At 36.2% G+C, this 20,886-nt stretch overlaps 1 protein-coding gene across 6 annotated transcripts in view; it reads right to left on the bottom strand.

Moving 5' to 3' along the window:
- The window catches only part of LOC126412521 (vascular endothelial growth factor receptor kdr-like), an 864,770-nt gene that overhangs the window by 400,030 nt on the left and 443,854 nt on the right, over positions 1 to 20,886 (bottom strand). For 2 of the 6 annotated variants that reach the window (XM_050082152.1, XM_050082150.1), the window contains exons 5-6: positions 18,486 to 18,657; positions 6,300 to 6,442 (exon numbers count right to left, since the gene is read on the bottom strand). The exons of 3 other annotated variants lie outside the window; for them this stretch is intronic. In XM_050082152.1, the coding sequence (XP_049938109.1) occupies positions 6,300 to 6,442; positions 18,486 to 18,657 (315 nt within the window). The remainder of the gene's footprint in view (positions 1 to 6,299; positions 6,443 to 18,485; positions 18,658 to 20,886) is intronic. One more of the 6 variants, XM_050082153.1, reaches the window with a different exon arrangement.

Genomic DNA, 20,886 nt, shown 5'->3' with positions numbered 1-20,886 from the left:
GTGATTTCTTTTTGGAGGGTGAGGAGGCAACAAAAAGTTAAGGTTGAAAAATGTTACAATTTTACTGGGCTTAAATCATGCCATATGCATCAAAACCCAAGTAAACATCCATGAGACCACCACAGGAATAATACCCCAGGTGCAGTGATGAAGGTTAGAGCTACAAATCTGGGGTGTACTTATGCTGCTTGGGGAAGCTGTTAACCTAGGGTGTCCCACATGGTACCTGTCAGTGGCCAGGAGGTACCAAAATGAATTCCAATTAATGACTGTACAGCAGTAGCTGCCAGTCAAATGACTCCATATTATACAAGGACACAAGATCTGCTTCAGATGTTATAGTGTAACACTAAAAGACTATATTTTTACCAGCTGTGTGGCAAACGCCAATTAATTTGAACATTTATTGAGAATTTCCGTTGTGAGGACCTTCAAAGAAACATTCACACTTTATATGTTTTGGTGCTTTGAACACTAGAGATGTTTCAGATAAATGTTAGGTGATTCATTACTGTAGTAATAATTTGAAGTCTTTTTCCAGTTTTGTAGTAACATGAGTATTGTGGTAAAAATATGAGCTATTTTACATAATGTTGTTTGAAGGATTTAATGTGTTATGTAATTGTTTGTAGAAGAAATTTTACTACGATGAGGTCAAAAATTATTTTATTACCTAATTAATAATTTTTTACTGTACTACAGGTAAAGCATTCAGCAATCTATTTATTGTGTGTGAAGGTTTATTTCATGGTACCTTTTCTGAGATTCAGCACAAAATAGTAAGCATTCATTAGACCCATCACAAACATCTGCTCTCATAGTAATTCTTGTAACAATGTATATTGCTGGTCCTGAAAAGGTCATTATTTGCATGTCTGAAACTTCATAGCAGGAGTCTTTGTGAGAATAAACCTTTGACTGCTGTTGACAAGTTAACTTGTCATGCCCCACTGTTCCTCAAGTGCTGACAAAATGTTTAAATGTGGGCCCTGGGTTTCATTTTCGGTGCTATTGATGTGTTCCAATGTCTCTCAGTGTTTTGAATGAGTTAAGTCATATATCTTGGTGAATAAAAAAGTTGCAATTATTTACCAAACAACATATGTGCCTCTTTGTGTGCTATTGTTTGCAAAAAAACTTCATTTAATACCTGTAACTGTTTATGAATTATGATAAGCGTTACAACCATGATTCCCCATGCAAAGGGATGGAATTGGACATGTTGTACACAACTGCCTGGCAGATATAAAGAATAGTAACTCAAGAACGAAATAAGATACTGTTTTTCTCTCAATTTTAAGTAAAATTTTGATACCTTATCTACATTTCATCTACATCAATGTATGAGCTGAAATTAACAGTATGCAATGTGTTTTTACCACTACGAACTCTAAAAGTTTGTGCAATGATTTACTTAATTTGATGCAGCACAGTAACTATGACAAATAATGAAAAGAAACTCAGTCCTTTATCGAGCAAAGATATCTGACTGTAAAATGTTTTCTTAAAATTGTATGATAATTATTTCATAGCAGCTGGAATGCCATCTGTCAGCACACGTAGAAGCGTATGGCAAGCAGAAAAGCAACAACAAAGCAACACACAGCACAGAATACAGAGAACACATCTGGCAGCAAAATGGTTGTGACTAAGTGTTAGCTGTGAACAATTTATAGGTCTGTTCAGCCATCTGAGCTTTATCTCCTCTTTGATTAGCATCTTTGTGTCATCAGCAAACATTACAGTTATGGAACCACCCTTGCATGTCATTCTGGCCCCAGCATAGATTCTTGTGGAACCCTAACTGTTATATTCCCTGATTGAGCTGACTCTGATGCATATCACACAGTCTGCTAATGAGATGCTCAGTTGTTAAGAAGGTAAAGTACATTCATTCCATAATAAATTAGTCTGTTAAGTAGAATTTTTAATCCGCCCAATAGTTTTTGCAAGATCACTAAAGCAGGATAAAATTCTTGTTCAGCTCTCCCAGTACCTCAGTTTTGATGTTTTCTATTGCTGTCCCTGTGAAGAATCCTTTACAAAAGCCAATTTGAGAGGTAGTTAACAACTTCTGCTTGGTTAAATGAGTCAATATCAGAGTTGTAAAACTACCATAGGCCACTGAAGCCCACATCACCTAGGATGTCACTTCCATGCATAACGATGGAGCGGAAAGGAAGCGTGCGGGGGGTGAGGGGGTGGGGGAGGATGAGAACTGTGCATGTGCGGTATCAGAGAGTGGCCAAGCAAAGTCCACATTGCTGAACGGCATTGCTGCAGACACCAGCCAGGCTCATCTGCCCATGGTACATTGTATTTATACATTCAAGTCTAAGAGGGGAAGAGTTGATATTATAACCAATTTCGATCAATTGTCATGAGAGAAATATTAATTCATGTCATTAACTCATGTCAATTGCTCCACAGATTTACTCTGCATGGCGTCAGGAGGCGAGAACTGCTGACACAGCTTTGTGAAGACGTGAAGTACAATTTCTCTCAAAACAACATTGAAACTGCTTGCAATAATTACCATTTATTGTGATTTGAACAGCATTATGAGTAAAAATTTAATAAGAAAATTAACTTCAAGCACAAACTGAAATCATTATATTTGCTTGACAACTGATTCTGCTCAATAGAATTTTTAAAAATGTGTAAGGTGTGTGTGTGTGTGTGTGTGTGTGTGTGTGTGTGTGTGTGTTTGACAATATTCAAGTGTAATCACTGCATGCAAAAAAGAATTAGTGGTAGAAAAGATTAATGTAGAAGACTCTATAAAAATAGTCAGTAAGATGTCATATTTTTTGTTGTTAATGGACATTATGGTGTAAACAAACATGTTCGATATTACAGTGAGAGGCCACATTTACAATCCACTGAACAAGCAAACAATTAACCATCATCTTCGAATAACTACAGGGAATCTGACCAACAACATTGAAACCCACTGATATCTCAACAAGTAACAGTTACTCTCATTTTAGGTCTTTATCCAGTTTGTGCATAGAAAATGACAGAGGTTTACAACATGGTGGGAGAAGCTTAACTTCTCCTCAGGCAATACGAGCTGAACATTATAGTCTTCATAATTAAAAGGATACAAAGTCCTAATAAAAAGGCTAGGAAGTTCTCATTTATGCATGCAACTGGTATGTTGACAAACACATTTTTTATACCACGAGTTCTTAAAACTAAAAAATATTATTACTCTGTTCCAACGTCTACATCATAATACCATCATCATTTCTATTTGAGTCTGTTTTCAAACAATCTGATTTTAAATTTATGATGATAGGTTCAAGGCTTATAACCATCATCACTTCCCTGTCAAATTCTTCCTTCTGAAGCTTTTCAGCATGCCACACAGACTGTGCCCATGCTACAGGTGGGATGTTGTCTGTTGTGTCATTGTCTATTGCCTCATGCACAAGCAGTTCACTGTATGTTATCTTGAATGTTTTGTTTTTTTCTCCCACATAGACTTAAAACTCATTGCCCAAATTAATTCCATGGGGCTATAATGACAGTGATACATGGGTAAACGCAAAATGGTGTGATCCCATTCACATGCAAGGAAGTCAAGTTTGTTCATTCTGTCATGCGACTTGTACAGTATAAATTAACAAGCTGCAGGAGTTTGGTACGAGTCTAGTTTATACGGTGCTTAATATTTTTATTTTCAAGCTGGGGAAAAATATCCACTTTTCTGATGTTTGTACTTGATGTTTTCTCTATAGCAGTTGAATTATAACTGACAATGACCAATTTCGAAGCAAGGTATGACAAGAATTGTGAATCACATCATGAAACTGACAGCTTTCATTGCCGAATGGTAATCACTGCTGTTTTTCTTGCACGTAAATAAAAGTTTTATCTCTGAAATGAAATCAGAAGAAGAGTCAGCATGCAGGATAATTATCCAAGAACCCAACCCTATAAGAAATTTAAAACTGCCAGTACCATCACTCCATCACTCATTTTCCACGAGATCATCTTGAAATGATTCTAATTGATCCATGTTTCCTCAAGGTCATACACCGTTGAACTACCTCCTCCTTTTGTATCACGAATCTTTATGTGGGATATAGTTCTTGCTGCACCAAGGTTACTTCTTTGAACTAAAAACTCTCTTCTTAACATATCAGGAACCAATGTCTTTTAAAATTCTTTACCTTGACGGAGCACTTACCATTGAAGCCTGTGTAACTGTCACATGTTTTTGTTATGTCAGGCATTCATCATTCACATGGAGCACTATAAAACATCATTGTTAAAACTATCAGTTTGCGTTACAGGTTCCTTGTGATTTTGTTGCTTTCCAGGCGACATGTGACACTTTCCTTTACAATTCGCTGTACAGTTCTCTTGCTGACACCACATGGTTCTGGAGGCCATTCTTGTGTTTTCCAATGTCAACAGTAGGAGACCTTCTTTTAAATTCACATTTGAAAAAGTTATAAATGAGGTAAATAATCCACCTCGCCTGCTTGTGAAGCACATGTTTTTTGCTGTCACCTGTCTTTTTTTTAATTGCACTTAAACATTTACAAGATACACATTCACATCTATAATGTTGCAAGAGAAAAAAAAAGAAACAAAAAATTGATAGTTGAATGAATAATTTGGTTGATGCGAAGTGCAGCAGCAGTGCAGCATGTACAGGCGAGATTCTCACTCTCCAGCTGTAACACTCTCCTACCTGCTCGGAAAGAGAATGAATATTATTGGCCGCCAGTGGCTAGTGGAAAGGGATGCACAGAATGGATGAAAATTGGGCCATCTTCTTACATAACACCAACAATATCATGAAATCTTGCTGCTGTTGAGGTGTGCTGATCAAGTATGGGCGATGGCCAGCTGTGGGTGATGTTCATGGCTTGTGCTCTGATTTCGGTGCTTGCTGCAATTCTGGGCTCTGTCTTCTGCTTCAAGTTCTGCTATGGTTTTGACCATTACACTTTCTTGATGTGTTGGTCAGGGGGAAAGTTGATGCTATGTTTTGTGAAGGATGCTGTGTATAGGATGCCTGTGCACACTGACTTGTATCTACAAGCTGATAGTTTTCACCATCTGGCTCACCATGAAGGGATACTTTGCACCTTCATTCATAGAGCTTATATTGTTTCAGACTATGAGAGTTTCTCAGCTGTGTTAGCCAATCTAAAGGTCACCTTTTGTCAGAATGGATATAGTGAATGACAAATCAGATGTGTGGTGTGCTATCAACCTACACACACTGGGTGAGTGATGATAATACCAAGTTGATACCAAATTCTACAGCCTTTCTGCCTTACACAGGGAACATTTCAACAACATTTGTCATCTTTTGCAGAAGTATGATGTATGATGGGTTTCCTCATCTACACCTAAAATTAAGGACTTTTACATTTAGTTAAGGATGATGTTTGTCTGCATAAGGATGCATGTAATGCTTTCCTTGCAGGTGTGGAACATCATTTATTGGTCAGACTTTCGGGACCATAGAGGACCGGCACCCTGAGCCTAAGTGTCACACAAACTTACAACAGACAAGCAGATATGTTATTGCAGGACATTTTCTTCGGACCTGTCATTCTATTGCATGTAACACTGAGATTCTGGCAAGCACTTCCAGCTATTGGGGTAGTGTTGTTATGGAAGTAGTTGAAATTAAATTAGCAAGTAACCTTGTAAATAGAGATGGAGGTTTTTGCTTAAATTCTTCATAGAATCCTGCTCTCTCCCCTGTCAAAAAACACAGTGGAATAGAGCTAACTTTACCCTTCACTAGTTTAGTGTTTACTATGTAAATGCATTTAAAACATAAACACCAGTTCAAAATTTAAGCTACAATAATTTTCAATCAATCAGATGCCAATAATGTTTTAAGAAAGTAGATGAAGTATATTAGTAAAATTTACTTACTAAAAATTTTCAAATATACTGTTTCACTGTTGGTATTTTTTGCATGATCTTCCACCTTACAAGTGTAGTTCCCTGTGTCTTCCAATTTTGCATTAAATATTTTTAATTTTCTTCCTCCTGTTGTTAAATCGTGCCCAGGGCTCATTGGAGACTCTGTCTCTATTTTTTCTACTGTGATACGTTCACTCTGTTAGCAAACAGAAGAGTCAAGAAATCAAATATGGGTACACAATTTCAAAATGCTGTATCATATCAGAACACCTTCATTATATATTATTTAAATTCATAAAAAAATATTGCATCATTACATTATTTGTATGTTTCCAAGTCCCTCTCCATAGATTAAAGATACAATATAGTAATTAGAACAGATTTGAAACACTGCTCACCTCATTTGGAACTATCCATTCCAAATAAAACCTTGTTGAAGTGGGTACAGTAATTCTACACTCTATAGTCACATTCTCACCAACTTTCACATGTTGCAAATTGGTCTCATCAATGGCTGGTCTTGCTACAGAATCTGCATGTTCTATACAAATAACAGACAATAGATTGGCAGATGCATGCATCACCATATTATTATGAGAAAATTTAAAAAAAGAAATGGGCAAAATATTTCTGCAAGAAATATGAAAAAGTAAACACCAATAATGATAACACATGATTAAATTAATAAAATTGAGAAAAATAAAAATAATAATAAATAAAAGTGAGAGGGTGGAGGTAGTATTTTAACAATGGTTAAATCTTGGAAGGTGTCAACATGCACGGATATGTGGGGAAAAAGTTCCATTCTCCAGATTTAGAGGAATTAGTACCGAGTACTGGGACCTAAGTAAGTCATGCAGTGTAGTCGAACACTCACACCCATTACTTTATCCAGTGGAGAATATTCAGCAACTGGGAAACAGGTATCATTAAAATGGGCACTACTTCAATATCTCTTAGTAGGCTCAGCCAGTTTGGTAATGGAAATTCCCATATAAAATGCTATGAACAACATGTATGGTTTAATGTTTTAGTCTGCCTTTTACATTGCAAGTAGCTGTTGGTGGGTGCACAAGACAGGTTTAACAGTGGCAATGGCTGCAAGAGCAGGAACCATGAGTAAGGATACTGGTCTGGAAATGTCATATAGTTTGATCAGTATGTTAATGAGGTTACATGAACGACAGTGGATGATGTCAGAAGGATATCAGAAAGAGATGACCTCATTTCAGGACTTGACTTGTTAAAGTCATAGCTTGGTGGAGTAATGTATTGAGGCATTTGAGACCTGGTAATATGGGGAGTGGGGGGGGGGGGGGGATGTTCATCTGAGAGTTTTTTGGAAGAGAGATTTATGTTTGTGAAGAAGTAAGCAACTGATACGGGTATTTGCTAGTGGACAGGATTTGTGCATTAGTTGCAGGAGAGGGAGCCCAGCACCAGTTGTTTGTGTAGGTATTGGGGGATTCAGTGACGGATCAGGTTTACCATAGATTCCTACACTGTAAGGGGTGGCAGCAGTCTAAATCATATCGTTGCTTATTCGTTGGTTTTTTTATGAACCAAAGTTTATTTATTGATCATCCATTTTATCATGTACAATGATATAGGACTTGTCATATCTTAACACAAAAAAACTAATAATAGTGTCTGTATACAACTCATGCAGATAATTAAGTACATAAAAAGCAAATCATACAGATACATATAAAACTATACAGATAACCCAATAAGTAAACCAAACAAATTCTAAGTTTACATTATATCCAGTCACATGGCTAAGTTTGATAAAAAATAAAGAGGAATGAGTTGGGAAAAGGAGTTTAGCTGTTATTGGAACTGGAGAAGTTTTTGTTCTCTGTAGGTAAGATGAAAGAGATGTACAGCTAAGAATGAACCAAGCTAAGAGATCAGGATTCCAGGTCTTAATGAATGTCTCTTCCATGCAGCTCATTAAAGGTTACCATAGGATGTGTTCTTTGTTTCCATTGTGATATTTACTGCATATTGCCCACTGATCAGCATCACCTTCATCAAGGAAGAAAATGATTATTTCATTGTTGTTCTTGCATCTGAGTATGAGGTAAAACTTTTATTTTGATAGGGCCAAGTCCTACCACACAGTTCTGTATGGACTACATCTACATCAATGCTCTTCAAAACACTGAAATATATGGCACAGGGTAGGTCCCACTGTGCCAGTTATTAAGATTTCTTCCCATTCCATACACAGATTGAGTATGGGAAGAAGGCCTCTGTGCATGCTGTAATTAATCTAATCTTGTCCTCTAATTCCATATGTGAGTGACACAAAGAGTTTTACTATATTCCTTTGTTATTGTTACTACTTTATGATCACTACTATTTCATTACCTCTATTACTTGTCAAATGCAGAGCTAAATAATTTACTGTGTAATATGCTGCTGACTAACTGCTTTCAATATAACCCTGGAAAAAAATTCCAAGTAATAATTTTCAGCATTACAGCCAGAAAATGATAATGCATTCTAGAACACAGGAGGATGCATTATTTTGATATTTATCTGTAAAGGTGGTTAAATGCCAGCAAAGAATCACATAATAAGAGGATTTCTTAACAGCATAGGTGCAGCTCTCATATGGAAAGGCATGTCCAGAGACACGCCAAAAATTTTATTGAATGAGATGTATGTGATACTGTGCCGTAATTTCAAGTGATGCTGAAACAGACATAGAAAAATTAAGGTCACTATGAAATATCTGGGAAGGAGGTAGTGCCAATTTCAGTGGATTTATTTATGGAGTATAGTAACAGCAATATCTGGCAAGTAAGGGAGCATAATTAGGACATATGTCCCCTTAGGTTCCAAAGTTTTGATGTTAGGTGTCCTCTATTAACTTTTTTGTGAATTATACACTGTAATACAAACATCAAAAACATTTAAGTGAATATTACTTGAATAGAATGTTTTGCAAGTGAAGAATTTTCAAACATAAGAAACAGACTCTTTGTTCTATGAATTCCATCAATCAAAATAAACATATTTATTTTATGTCATATTTGAACATCTAATAAGCTCAATTCTTAAAATATTGTTATATTTTCTACACAAGAAATAAAATTACAGCAAGCAAGCTACAATAAAAAATTGCAGTAAGTGTACATACAATAAAAACCAGTTTATTTAAATAGTTAAAAAAAAAATAAAACATGCAGCTTCACTCAGTTCAGGTGAAACTACAGGTTATAAATTTTGATTTGGCCTCAAGTAAAAATGTTAGTTACTGAATGTGCATCTTCAAGTCTGTAGCTTCTTATTTTCACTTTCTATAAAAATAATGTAAGACTAACAACGCATATTAGCTGTAACAACTTGAATTAATATTAATAAACCTATAAGTACATTATTTTATAATTTTACTGCTCATCTAAAAAAGGCAACATTGCTAATATTTTATGCCGAGGTGGGATAAGATGTCACACCTATGGAAGTGAAACACAAATGCATATAGTTGAAACTTACTCATAACTGAGAGAACAAAGACCTTTTGTTGCATATTATTACCATTATGTTGCAGTACTTGAGCAAATGTTTCCTCTAACTACTTTTTTTTATAATGAGCCTGTATCCCACCCTGGAATGGAACATCTGCAATTGAAACACTTACACAACATACAACTGTTTTGAAACAGAATGTAAATTTAACAATAGAAACATACTGCCCTTTTTAATGCTTTTAGAAAGAGTTTGTGTACTGGCATTTTCTATGTTCTGCACTACTCTTTTCCCTTCTTTCTTAACACTGAAGTTCTATGCTCAGAGATACATTATTTTATAATTTTTACATAATGTAATGCTTTTGGGCAGTTTATCCACATGTGACTCTTTGAGAGCACTGAAAAAGACATTTCTGAAATATATGAACAGTACCACTAAAGCAGAGAGCAGTACAGCTTTCCAACTTAATGTCTCGAAAAATACAAAATCACATCCAAAACTTAATGGATTATCCAGGTATGAGTTACACTTTGTATGTAATAATTTTATCCACCTTCAAATGATTATGTACAGTATTATAGCATGATCATCATTTTAATATGTATCTGTATTAGAAACCATCAGTTTTTATAGTTCAGGTTTAATGTAAAAATTTTCATTTTTATTGTCACAGTAAACATAATACATACTCTCTCAAACGACTTTTCACAGCTAAATGACGAACCATTGGAATTATTTATCAAATTGCTTGAAATATTTAAATAGTCTGTTTGTAGTAGAAAGGGTTGAAGCTCAGAGCTCAAACCATTACACACACACACACACACACACACACACACACACACACACACACACACAAGAGCAACACCAGATCCAAATTCTAACACCATGGGAGACTGAGCCTTGAGATATCAAAAGTGGGCATTGCTCCTATCTGGAACACAGGGAAAGGATTAAGGAACTGTGACCAAATAATATTCTGGCCAGTTTTGATGATGATTTGTTGTTTACAAATATGCTGCAAAATGAGTCAGTAGATAACAATGGTTCCCTTTCCCCAGATGATACAATCAAACTATTCAATGTGTCTGTCACATCTCTTCATGGAGAATGGTTATTCCTACAAACAGCAGGAAAGAGTTACCATGTGAAGTCCATCTAGTCTAGTGGAAACCATTTGTAAAGTAGGTGCTGGACTCGGCACGCTGAAAGCCTACAGTGCAATACAGGTATGTAGATATCTTTATCATTTGGAGTCATAGTAAGGAATGCCTTGATAAATTTCTGTAACACCAAACTAGTCAACGCATCAGTATTCAGTTTATCATGTAAGCAGAGAAATATAAACATCTACCCTTTTTTGACATGTCAGTGATGAGGAAATGTGTAAACCTGAGCCATACTGTATATTGCAAATATGTATTCATGAATATTTACATAAGCTCAAATCTTCTTTCCAGCTAATATGGGGACAAAGATCAATACTCTTGTCACTTGCTCTAGAACCATGGTACCCAGCCTTTCTGAGACCATTACCCCTGGACGAGACAAAACGTTATCCAAACAAAGTTTCATACCTAATTAAAAATTAGACTGTAAAAAAATTACTAGTCACCTGATTAATGTGACTAATTATTTATAATACTACTTTCTTAATGATTAATGACAAACTGAAGCATTTTCTATGTTTTTCACAGTTCTGCATATTTCTAAGAATCATTCTTTATGTAGTTTGGTGTACACAATTGCACAGCAGAATTTATGTAACAAGCTCATTCAGTTCCTTACTTTTGTTCTCATTGGTACCGCAGCTGGAAGTCTGCCCTAACTCAAGTATGCTGTGGTGAATGGAACTGGTATTCTTAAGGGTTCTTCCAATAATAATGGCTATTGGTGACAAACTGTTCATCAACACAATGTCAGTTCTGTTTATGAAAATCTGTTTATATTGTTGCCTTTGCGAGGTGAAGAAATTTTACTTGGGTTATAATTTCACTACCTGAAAACATTCCTTCACCCACTGAAGCTAGTTTACATCAAATGTCAAATCTGAAAAAATAGCTACTATTAGAATTTATTAATGATGGCACATGATTACTACCATACAATGGATAGCAAAAGCCAGGAATAGAAGAGTAAAGCTTACCTTGAGTGATTTTAGTACATTAATTAAATTTTCAAAATGAATTTTTCACATTTATGAAACTAAACATTAACATGTGTTTCACATTAACAGTTCTGACTCATGACAGTAAGACATAATCTTTTAACACAAAGATCATTCAAAATTTGAGGGTGGTTCATTGACGAATGGAGTGAAATGCTTGTCAAAATTAATGAATGGAGACAAAAAAGCAAATACAGGTGTGATACGAAAAGAAGTGGAAGTGGGCTGGACAGCACCCAAGAAGGTGTATGGTAATTGACCAAAGCAAGTTATTTTCTCAATTTCAATCAGAACAGACTGTGAAGGCAGTCTTATGCATGGTAAGCCAAAGACAATAGAAAATAGGTAGGAGGTACAATGATTTGTACCACTTAAGATTACAGTACATCGCCTTATGTAGCTAAAGCTTATATCTAGCACTTTGTATCATATGGCTGCTGGTGACTTATGAGGTGTTATATATAAAGGTCTACCAACATTTTGACGAGACAGATTATTTTAAAAAAATTAATTGAGAGTAATCACTAAAGCTTCATCGGACACATTTTGTTTTTATCTCTCAGAACTTCCATTTTACCATAGTGAAAGGGGGGGGAGGAGGTAAATATCCTGGGTTGGGAATCACTGCGCTAGAACATGGGAGTCACGGTACCTCAGACACAAGAGACAGTACTTTCAGTACTTTCTAAGAAGCAATGGATGTTCCACTAAGGATAAGAGTTTCTCTTTGCCTTTACAAATGTCTGCTTGTGTCTGTGTATGTGCGGATGGATATGTATATGTGTGTGTGTGTGTGTGTGTGTGTGTGTGTGTGTGTGTGTGTGTGTGTGTGTGCGCGCGCGCGAGAGAGTGTATACCTGTCCTTTTTCCCCCCTAAGGTAAGTCTTTCCGCTCCCGGGATTGGAATGACTCCTTACCCTCTCCCTTAAAACCCACATCCTTTCGTCCTTCCCTCTACTTCCCTCTTTCCTGACGAAGCAACCGTTAGTTGTGAAAGCTTGAATTTTGTGTGTATGTTTGTGTTTGTTTGTGTGTCTATCGACCTGCCAGCACTTTCGTTTGGTAAGTCACATCATCTTTGTTTTTAGATAGATGATATAGGTATGTATACTAAAACAACTGTGAATAGAGATGTCAATCATATACCAATGTATCACAAAATAATGGTATGAGGAGCATCCAGAAACTAAAGAATATTTTGGCATAACTAAATAAAAATGAAAGACATCAACACAAAACTTTACTACATTTTTTAGTGTAATCACCAAAACTGTCAGGGCATTTACAGCAACATGGTACAAATTTTTCAAGACCTGCATTGTGCTTCTCTACCATCAAAGCTGTGAGTCAGAATGTCACTCCTTGTTTGAGGACTTCAGCATTTGCAAATGTTTTTCTATCCAAAAATTCCTGTAGTTTTTTGGAATAAGTGAAAATCACTTGGTGCCAAGTCAGGTCTGTAAGGAGGATGCCCAAAAATTTCCCATTTTAGACACTGAAGTTCTAGCTGGATTCTAACTGATGCATGAGGTCACGCATTGCCATGGATCTGAAAAACAGTATGCGAATTTTGAGACAGCAGAGTTAGAGGAGCAATGTGTCTGCATTAAATTTTGCAAGAAACTGAAAAAAAATCTTTACAGAGACACACCAGATGATGCAGGAAGCCTATGGTGATGAATTTCTAGGCCATACTTCATGTTACAAATGGTTCACATGGTTTAAAAATGGCCAGATGGAACTTAAAGATGACCCTTGTTCAGGGTGTCCTTCAACTTCTGCTGGTGATGCTCATGTCAGGAATTCCAACAAAATTGTCCATGCCAATTGAAGACAAACTGTCCGAGAGAGTGCAGAAGAATGTATTATTTCAGTTGGATCATGTCATAAAATCTTGACACAGCATCTTGGAATCCATCAAGTTGCTGACAAGTTCGTCTCATGGCTCAGGAGTCATGCATGGCTATTGCTCAAAAAAAGGAATCACTGTGCTGCTTCACCCTGTGTATTCTCCAGACCTGACTCCCATGGACTTTCCTTTTACTTACAAAGTTGAAAACCCCACTGAAAGTACGAAGATTTGCAATGACAGATGAGATAAAAGAAAATTCACAGACTGCGCTTCATACGATCCAGCAAGAGAAGTACTGAGATTGCTTCTGGAAGTGGAAATGGTGCTGGGAGTGGCATATCAGTTGTGGAGGAGAGTATTTTGGAGGAGACCATGTGCAGCTGTAAATCATATGCGTAGAAAAGTTCTGAAATTTTTTGAACAGACCTCATATGTAATACCAGTGATGATTTGAGGTGAGTGGGTGGGGACAGTAAGTCTGGATGGGAGAACACATTTGAATTCCACATTCTGCATGATACCAGGGTCATTCAATAAATAATGTTCAATAGTTTTTTTTCTCAGGACACATTTGTTATTAAGAATTAAACTTGGTAACAATATCTATCAACATTTCTTATCCATATTCTAAGGCCTTACGCTAGTGTTGTGAAAGAGCATGTATTCTCTGTTGGTAATAGCTCTTGTCTTTGGTTGTAGCCATGTTTTCATTGCATGTGCTATGCTCATCATCATCATCATCATCATCATCATCATCATCATCATCTTCAATGCTGATTCCATGTAGAGAATCCTTAAGTGACTGAAAATGATGGAAGTCCAAGGACACCAGGTTTGGGCTATAGGGTGGATGAGGTAATGATTTCCAACCAAATTTGGTGATGTGTTCCCATGACCTGAGAATTGCATGAGGGTGTTGGGTTGGAGGAAGATTTCTTTTCAATTCTCATCAGACAAAACAAGTCGGAAATAGTTCACTCATTTGTTTAGTCTTCACACAGGCCCTGGATAATTAATGAATGACCCTCTTGGCAACAAATCCATGAGAATGACACCATACTGTCCCAAAATACTGTCATCATGACTTTACCAGCAGAGGGAGCTGCCTCGAATTTCTTCATGATGGGTGAACATGGGACATGTTTCCAGCTTGAAGTTATGCACCCACGTTTTCACATTTATAATGACCCATGACAGGAAAGGCTCTCCATTGGCTTCAAACTATTTGAACAGTTCAAATGAAATGCCTTTTCTTTTAATCTTGTGGTCTGTAATGAGTTTGTGAAACCAATCCTGAGTACACTTTTGAATATCAAAGAGTCTTCAACACAGCACACACCTCCAATGCTCATCAAAAGTTGCAGAGCCAACTTGCCTAGTTCTTACATGCTGGTCTCCATGAATAATGGCATCCAGACATTCACCATGTTGGTAGCAGTGGTTATGACAGTGTGTCAAAATGAGTCCCATTGTAGAGCTCATTTCCTCCACATATTGGCACTTTACCTCTCTTTACCCATCTCCCAACAGTACTCCTGTCAACTGCACACTGAACACAAATTTTTAGGGACGTTCAAAACAGTTTCCTTTTCTGCAACCCAGAATTCAATTACAGCATATTCCTTGCAACTGGTGCCTTGGATGGAGCCATTTTTGATGGCTTACTATGGCTCTAACATCTGCTGGAATTATTCAAAACTTCATAAACATGCAGAAGATACATCAAATTTGAGGTGTATAAAAGGACTTTTCGTGTACATCTTAACAGCTGTAAAAACATTACGGCAATATTTACTGAAAGACCCTCATAAGACGACAGAATGATTTTTTGATTTTATCAAACATTGTCCACACCATTATTTTTTGTATACTGTTTTCTCTGATATCAATTGCAAATACAGGTACAATTTAGAAAATGAGTTTTATAGTTTTCTTTATTTTAAAAGCAGTGAAATTGACAATTACTGCTTTAAAATGAAGCAAATCTGTTAAACAAAAAGCGTGTAAATCAGCAGTGGGACACTTTTTGGACAACAAATTTAAATACTATGTCATTCAGAACTCATCATTCCATTCACAGCTTGTCATTCCATTCAGTTCAAATACGAATCAATCTTTTTGATGTACTGATATATTAAAAATAATTTTTTACCTCTGGTACATCTCCAGTTTGATCCCTATCACTGTCTCGATCACCAATAACAATCATCAGCAATGGTGAACAAAGACTCAACCTGCCTACAGCCTTGTTAAAGAGCGTAGAGGAGAAGATGGGAGTTACGAGATACATTCTTGCCCTTGGCATGTGAAACAGCACAAAATGAAAAAGTGATAACAGTCTATGGTATAAGGTGTACACTACAGTCTATGGTATGAGGATTCAGAAGGCAAGAAAACCATCACATTGAAGGAAATTTGTATCCAGTGGAAACATTATCAGTAACTGATGAAATGTCATGATAATCTCTCCATTCGCAGAAACTTCAGGTTTGTTCCCCATCCAACTGTCAAGGAGGAGACCATGAGAAAAAACATGGTAGGGGTCAGTGACATGGAGCAGAAAGAAGAGGTAGTTTCTAGCCAACCAAATTTTGGGTAATCTCCATAAAATATGAAAAAAATGTAGAATTTTTTATATGTAGGAAGGTAGGGCAAAGAGTCACTTACTACAAATATTATATAAATGGAAAGTGGAGGAGGGAGCAAGGAAAGAAAGGGAAAAGAAGGGACTATTGATGTCAGCTGCATAGGGACTTTATACAGAATCAACAATGATTGAAAATGTGTGCCGGATTGGGATTTGAACCCAGAATCTCCTGCTTACTAGGCAGTTGCATTAACCACTGCATCATCCAGACACAATGCTTACTGTAAATGCACTGATTATTTCAGCCTGCCTCCCAGCCAACGCATATTCCCAACTAGCGCCACCTATTGGCAGACCCCATCCATGAGATTTTCACTGGTGGTCATCAGAAAGAATCAAAGTTAGAAGAAGTGGGATACGGAACTAATGAAGAAAAAAGAATTGTGTTTGAAATTTCCTGCACCTACAGACACAGTGATAAGGAATTCCACAGTAACCAGTTCAGAAGTAGAGGAATAAATGTCCCTAAAATGGGCAGAAGTTAGGCAGACAAATACAGTTACAAGAAAATAATTAGTCTTTCCTTGGCCACAGGAGAGTGCATTTGGGTGTTTGTGTGATTGTGTTAGTGTCTGTGTGGATGTAAGTGCTATTGCTAGAAAAAGAACTCGTGCACAAAGGCTAGAGTGAATACTATCTTCTGTTGTGTGTTTCTTTGTTCCATACATCAAAACATTGTAGATGAGTGGTTGCTTTTCCCATATTTTACATACAGTTAGTAGAAATTAAATGAAGGAACCTTATCTGGCAGGAGATATACCTCAAGTGATTGAAGAAAGAAGGAAACATAACAATTTTCAGGTGAAGATGGGAACATAGTAATATAAGTCACTTATGAATGAAATCAATAGGGAGTCCAATGAGACTAAAGAGAAATTGCTTCAAGAGAGACGTGAAGAAGTAAGAAGGACTGTTTCAGCATGTGGAAAAGTCAAAACAACAATCACAGATATTAAAAATAAAGGCATCAACATTGTGAGTGTGAAACGAATTCTACTGTGTGAGACAACTGAGTGAGAGGATAAGTCCTCAATGAAGGAGACAAACCGTGTGATAAAGTGATAGAAGAATAATTTCTGTCATTTTGGAAGATATAGGAGATCCAACATCAGAGACAGAGTTTCACAGAAAATGTTACAGCTGCAGACTATTGAAGGGCTTTATGCAGTGTTATTAACTGTGCCTAACAACAGGGGCCAGTAGTATCAAATACAACCCCCTCGTCCACTATTTACACAACAAAGACAATTTGCAGCAGAGGCTAATTAAAATTTGACAATGGCTTAAATAACACAGATTTATTGTTTCCACTCTGAAACATTTGTTTTTCCTCCTTTGAGCTAAGTTGTTTTAGCCTCCTTAAGAAAATATCCCCAATAAAAAAATGTTTTTCCTTTTTAGGGCACAAGTAGTAATCTCAGACTGTTGAACTACATGGTACACAATATTAACTGTAATCATTTTCCTTACAACATCTTTGACAATTATAAACAGTCCAAATTACCAAAAATCTGACAGCTTTGGTACTGTTTTAGATTTGTTATGGTGGTTGTGTCAACAGTGTGTTATGACATTATTCTGTAAAAAATTTTTCAAACATAGAAACTGATATCCATTAACTATCCTATGGGATATGTATTGTTTGCATGGAGAGCTGCATCAAACCAGTCTCAGGACTGAAGACCACAACAACAGGATATGTTGAGGCTATAATAACTAATTCATCGACACAGTAGTATACAAACAAATACACTGACATTTTTAGTAACACTGGGAAATAAAAGTAGGAAAATGGTAAGTCATACAACAGCAGCATCTATTTCTGTGACAAAGATTGGTCTTTTGTAATTCTCAAATGCCTACAGCTGCAAGTCGGTGCATTCATTTTAATTGCCACTGTTTTCTGCACAGTTTTAAGTTGGTTACATGCTTTCATCAGTAAATAACCCATTTCACATATACTAAAAAGGTATGAAAATTTTAACACTTTGTATTCCATTGTTCACAGTCTGCTGTGGCTCTGCACCTTTTCTTTTTTAATGGAGCTCTGGTGAAGTATCATATCCATTCTCAATCCTCAACTGACAATGACATACTGTGCTTTTGGCTAAACTACAGCCACAAAATTGTGCATTGCACACCCCAAATAGAGAAGACTCAGTTTAAAAGAGTGTATAGCATTACTACAAAATAAAGTCCCTCATATTTCATAAGAAGAATGTCATTTGGGCACTAACTGCTTATTGCTCATTTTGGATCTCCTATATGATTCTGATGAGACAAAGAGAAATTATCTGCAGGTTTAAATGTATTAATGCTGTTACAACTACCAAACTTAGGGAACCCATGTTATACAGAATATAAAACACAAATTTCTATATCTTAATAGAATTGCAACCATTAAAAACAATATCAACACTCAAGAGTTCACTACATACTTAGCACTTCAAGAGAATATATATGAGGACATTCGTCTTCACTGCAGATGCCACCAGGATGTACGCAGCAACTATAGAATCCATTGTGCATCACCTGGGCATTTTCCACAATGAAGCCCACCTTCTGGTCATATCTGATGACACCAAGGTCATCATTTTCACCAACATGAACCTTGAGTGTCAAATAAAAGCAATATTACCAAATGTTAAAGATATCTGAAGAATTAAAACTTTCTAAATTTATTAAAAAATAAAAACAGATGTAATGAACAGTTACACATAAGATTCCATTAGTAACTGAGTGAAATTAATAGACATTGTTAACTCCCTTGATGAAAATATATTAAAATACAAAAGTAATAACACGCAATGTGTGAAGACTATTATGGTTTTATCAGAATTTATGTATAAAAATGTACTTATTTTGTTTTGTGTCATGAGATAATCTACAAGATACTAACTTAGCTAACGAACAGACTAATAATTTTACTGTCAAACTCTTTCCTGAAGTGCGGTATTAACAAGTAACAGATTATTAACAAATTGTAGTATGCTGCATTCATATTTAATTTTATATTAAGAAAATGAATTTGATGTTAGGGCAATATTGCAGAGACAGTTTATTTTTGATAAGAAATGAATTTATGATCTGAAAATTTACTTTATGTTAATTGGCAAGTGAATTTTTACAAATTCAGATGAAACAACAAAAGTTTTAATATACTGTAATTAAAACCAAGACATAATATTCCATTTTTGCTTTGGTTCTTCTTTCTTTCCTTGTGGAGTGTATGACAGCATATTTCTCCACACAAATAATTTATCTTTCCTTTTTTTATTGTTTTCTGTCTGGCATTCTCAATTGGAAAAGGATCAGTTTAAAAGCCAGAAAGCTCAGTTTTTTGACTTGATAGACTCAGCCAATAGCTAAGATTTTTACATAATTTGTGGTGCTTATACTCATAAATAGGACTTTCCTGATACAGATGTATAAAATGGGTTCATAAACTTTTACAAATTCCTAGACCACCACATTGGAAGGTTTCAAATAGATTACATAATAAGACAGATTTAGGAACCAGGCTTTAAACTGTAAGACATTTCCAAGGGCAGATGTGGACTGACCACAATCTATTGGTTATGAACTGTAGATTAAAAATGAAGAAACTGCAAAATGGTGGGAATTTAAGGAGATGGAGCCTGGATAAACTGAAACAACCAGATGTTGTAGATCCAAAATGATCTTCCCCAAGGTCGGCTTCCACCAGTTTTTCCAATCGCCTGTAAATAATTCACGTTATTTTTTTGCATCTGTGACAGAAGAGATAATGAACTTAATTGATGAAAGGAAAAAATATAAAAATGCAGTAAATTAAGTAGGCAGAAATGAATACAAACATCTCAAAAATGGGATTGACAGGAAGTGCAAAATGGCTAAGTGGGATGACTAGAGGACAAATGTAAGGATGTAGAGGCATATATCACTAGGGTTAAGATAGATACAGCTTACAGGAAAATTAAAGAGACCTTTGGAGAAAAGAAAACCACTTGTACAGATATCAAGAGCTCAGATGGAAAACCAGTTCTAAGAATTGAAGGGAAAGCAGAAATGTGGAAGGAGTATACAGGGGATCTATACAAGGGTGGTGTACTTGAGGGCAATATTGTGGAAATGGAAGAGGACGTAGATGAAGATGAAATGGGGGATATGATACTGTGTGAAAAATTTAACAGAGTGCTGAAAGACCTAAGTTGAAATAAGGTCCCGGGAGTAGACAACATTCCATTAGAACTACTGATAGCCTTGGGAGAGTCAGCCCAGACCAAACTCTACCATTCAGTGAGCAAGATGTATGAGACAGGTAAAATACCCTCAGACTTCAAGAAGAATATAATAATTCCATTCTGAAAGAAAGCAGGTGTTGACAGATGTGAAAATTAATGAACTATCAGTTTAATGAGTCATGGCTGCAAAATACTAACATGAATTGTTTACAGAAAAACTGGTAGAAGCTGACCTCAGGGAGGATCAGTTTGGACTCCGTACAAATGTGAGGCAATATTGACCCTATGACTTATCTTAGAAGACAGATTAAGGAAGAGCAAAGCTACGTTTCTAGCATTTGTAGACTTGGAGAAGGCTTTTGACAATGTTGATTGGAATACTCTCTTTCAAATTCTGAAGGTGGCAGGGGTCAAAAACAGGGAGCGAAAGGCTATTTACAATTTGTACAGAAACCAGATGGTAGTTATAAGAGTTGAGATGCATGAAAGGGAAGCAGTGGTTGGGAAGGGAGTGAGATAGAGTTTTAGCCTGTCCCCAATGTTATTCAATCTGTATATTGAGAAAGCAGTAAAGAAAACAAACAAAAATTTGGAGTAGGAATTGAAATCCGAAAAA

The sequence above is a fragment of the Schistocerca serialis genome, chromosome 7, assembly GCF_023864345.2.
Source record: "Schistocerca serialis cubense isolate TAMUIC-IGC-003099 chromosome 7, iqSchSeri2.2, whole genome shotgun sequence".
Classification (NCBI taxonomy): Eukaryota; Metazoa; Arthropoda; class Insecta; order Orthoptera; family Acrididae; genus Schistocerca; species Schistocerca serialis.
Note: the sequence above shows the minus strand (reverse complement) of the source record. Positions and strands in the feature narration are given on the sequence as shown.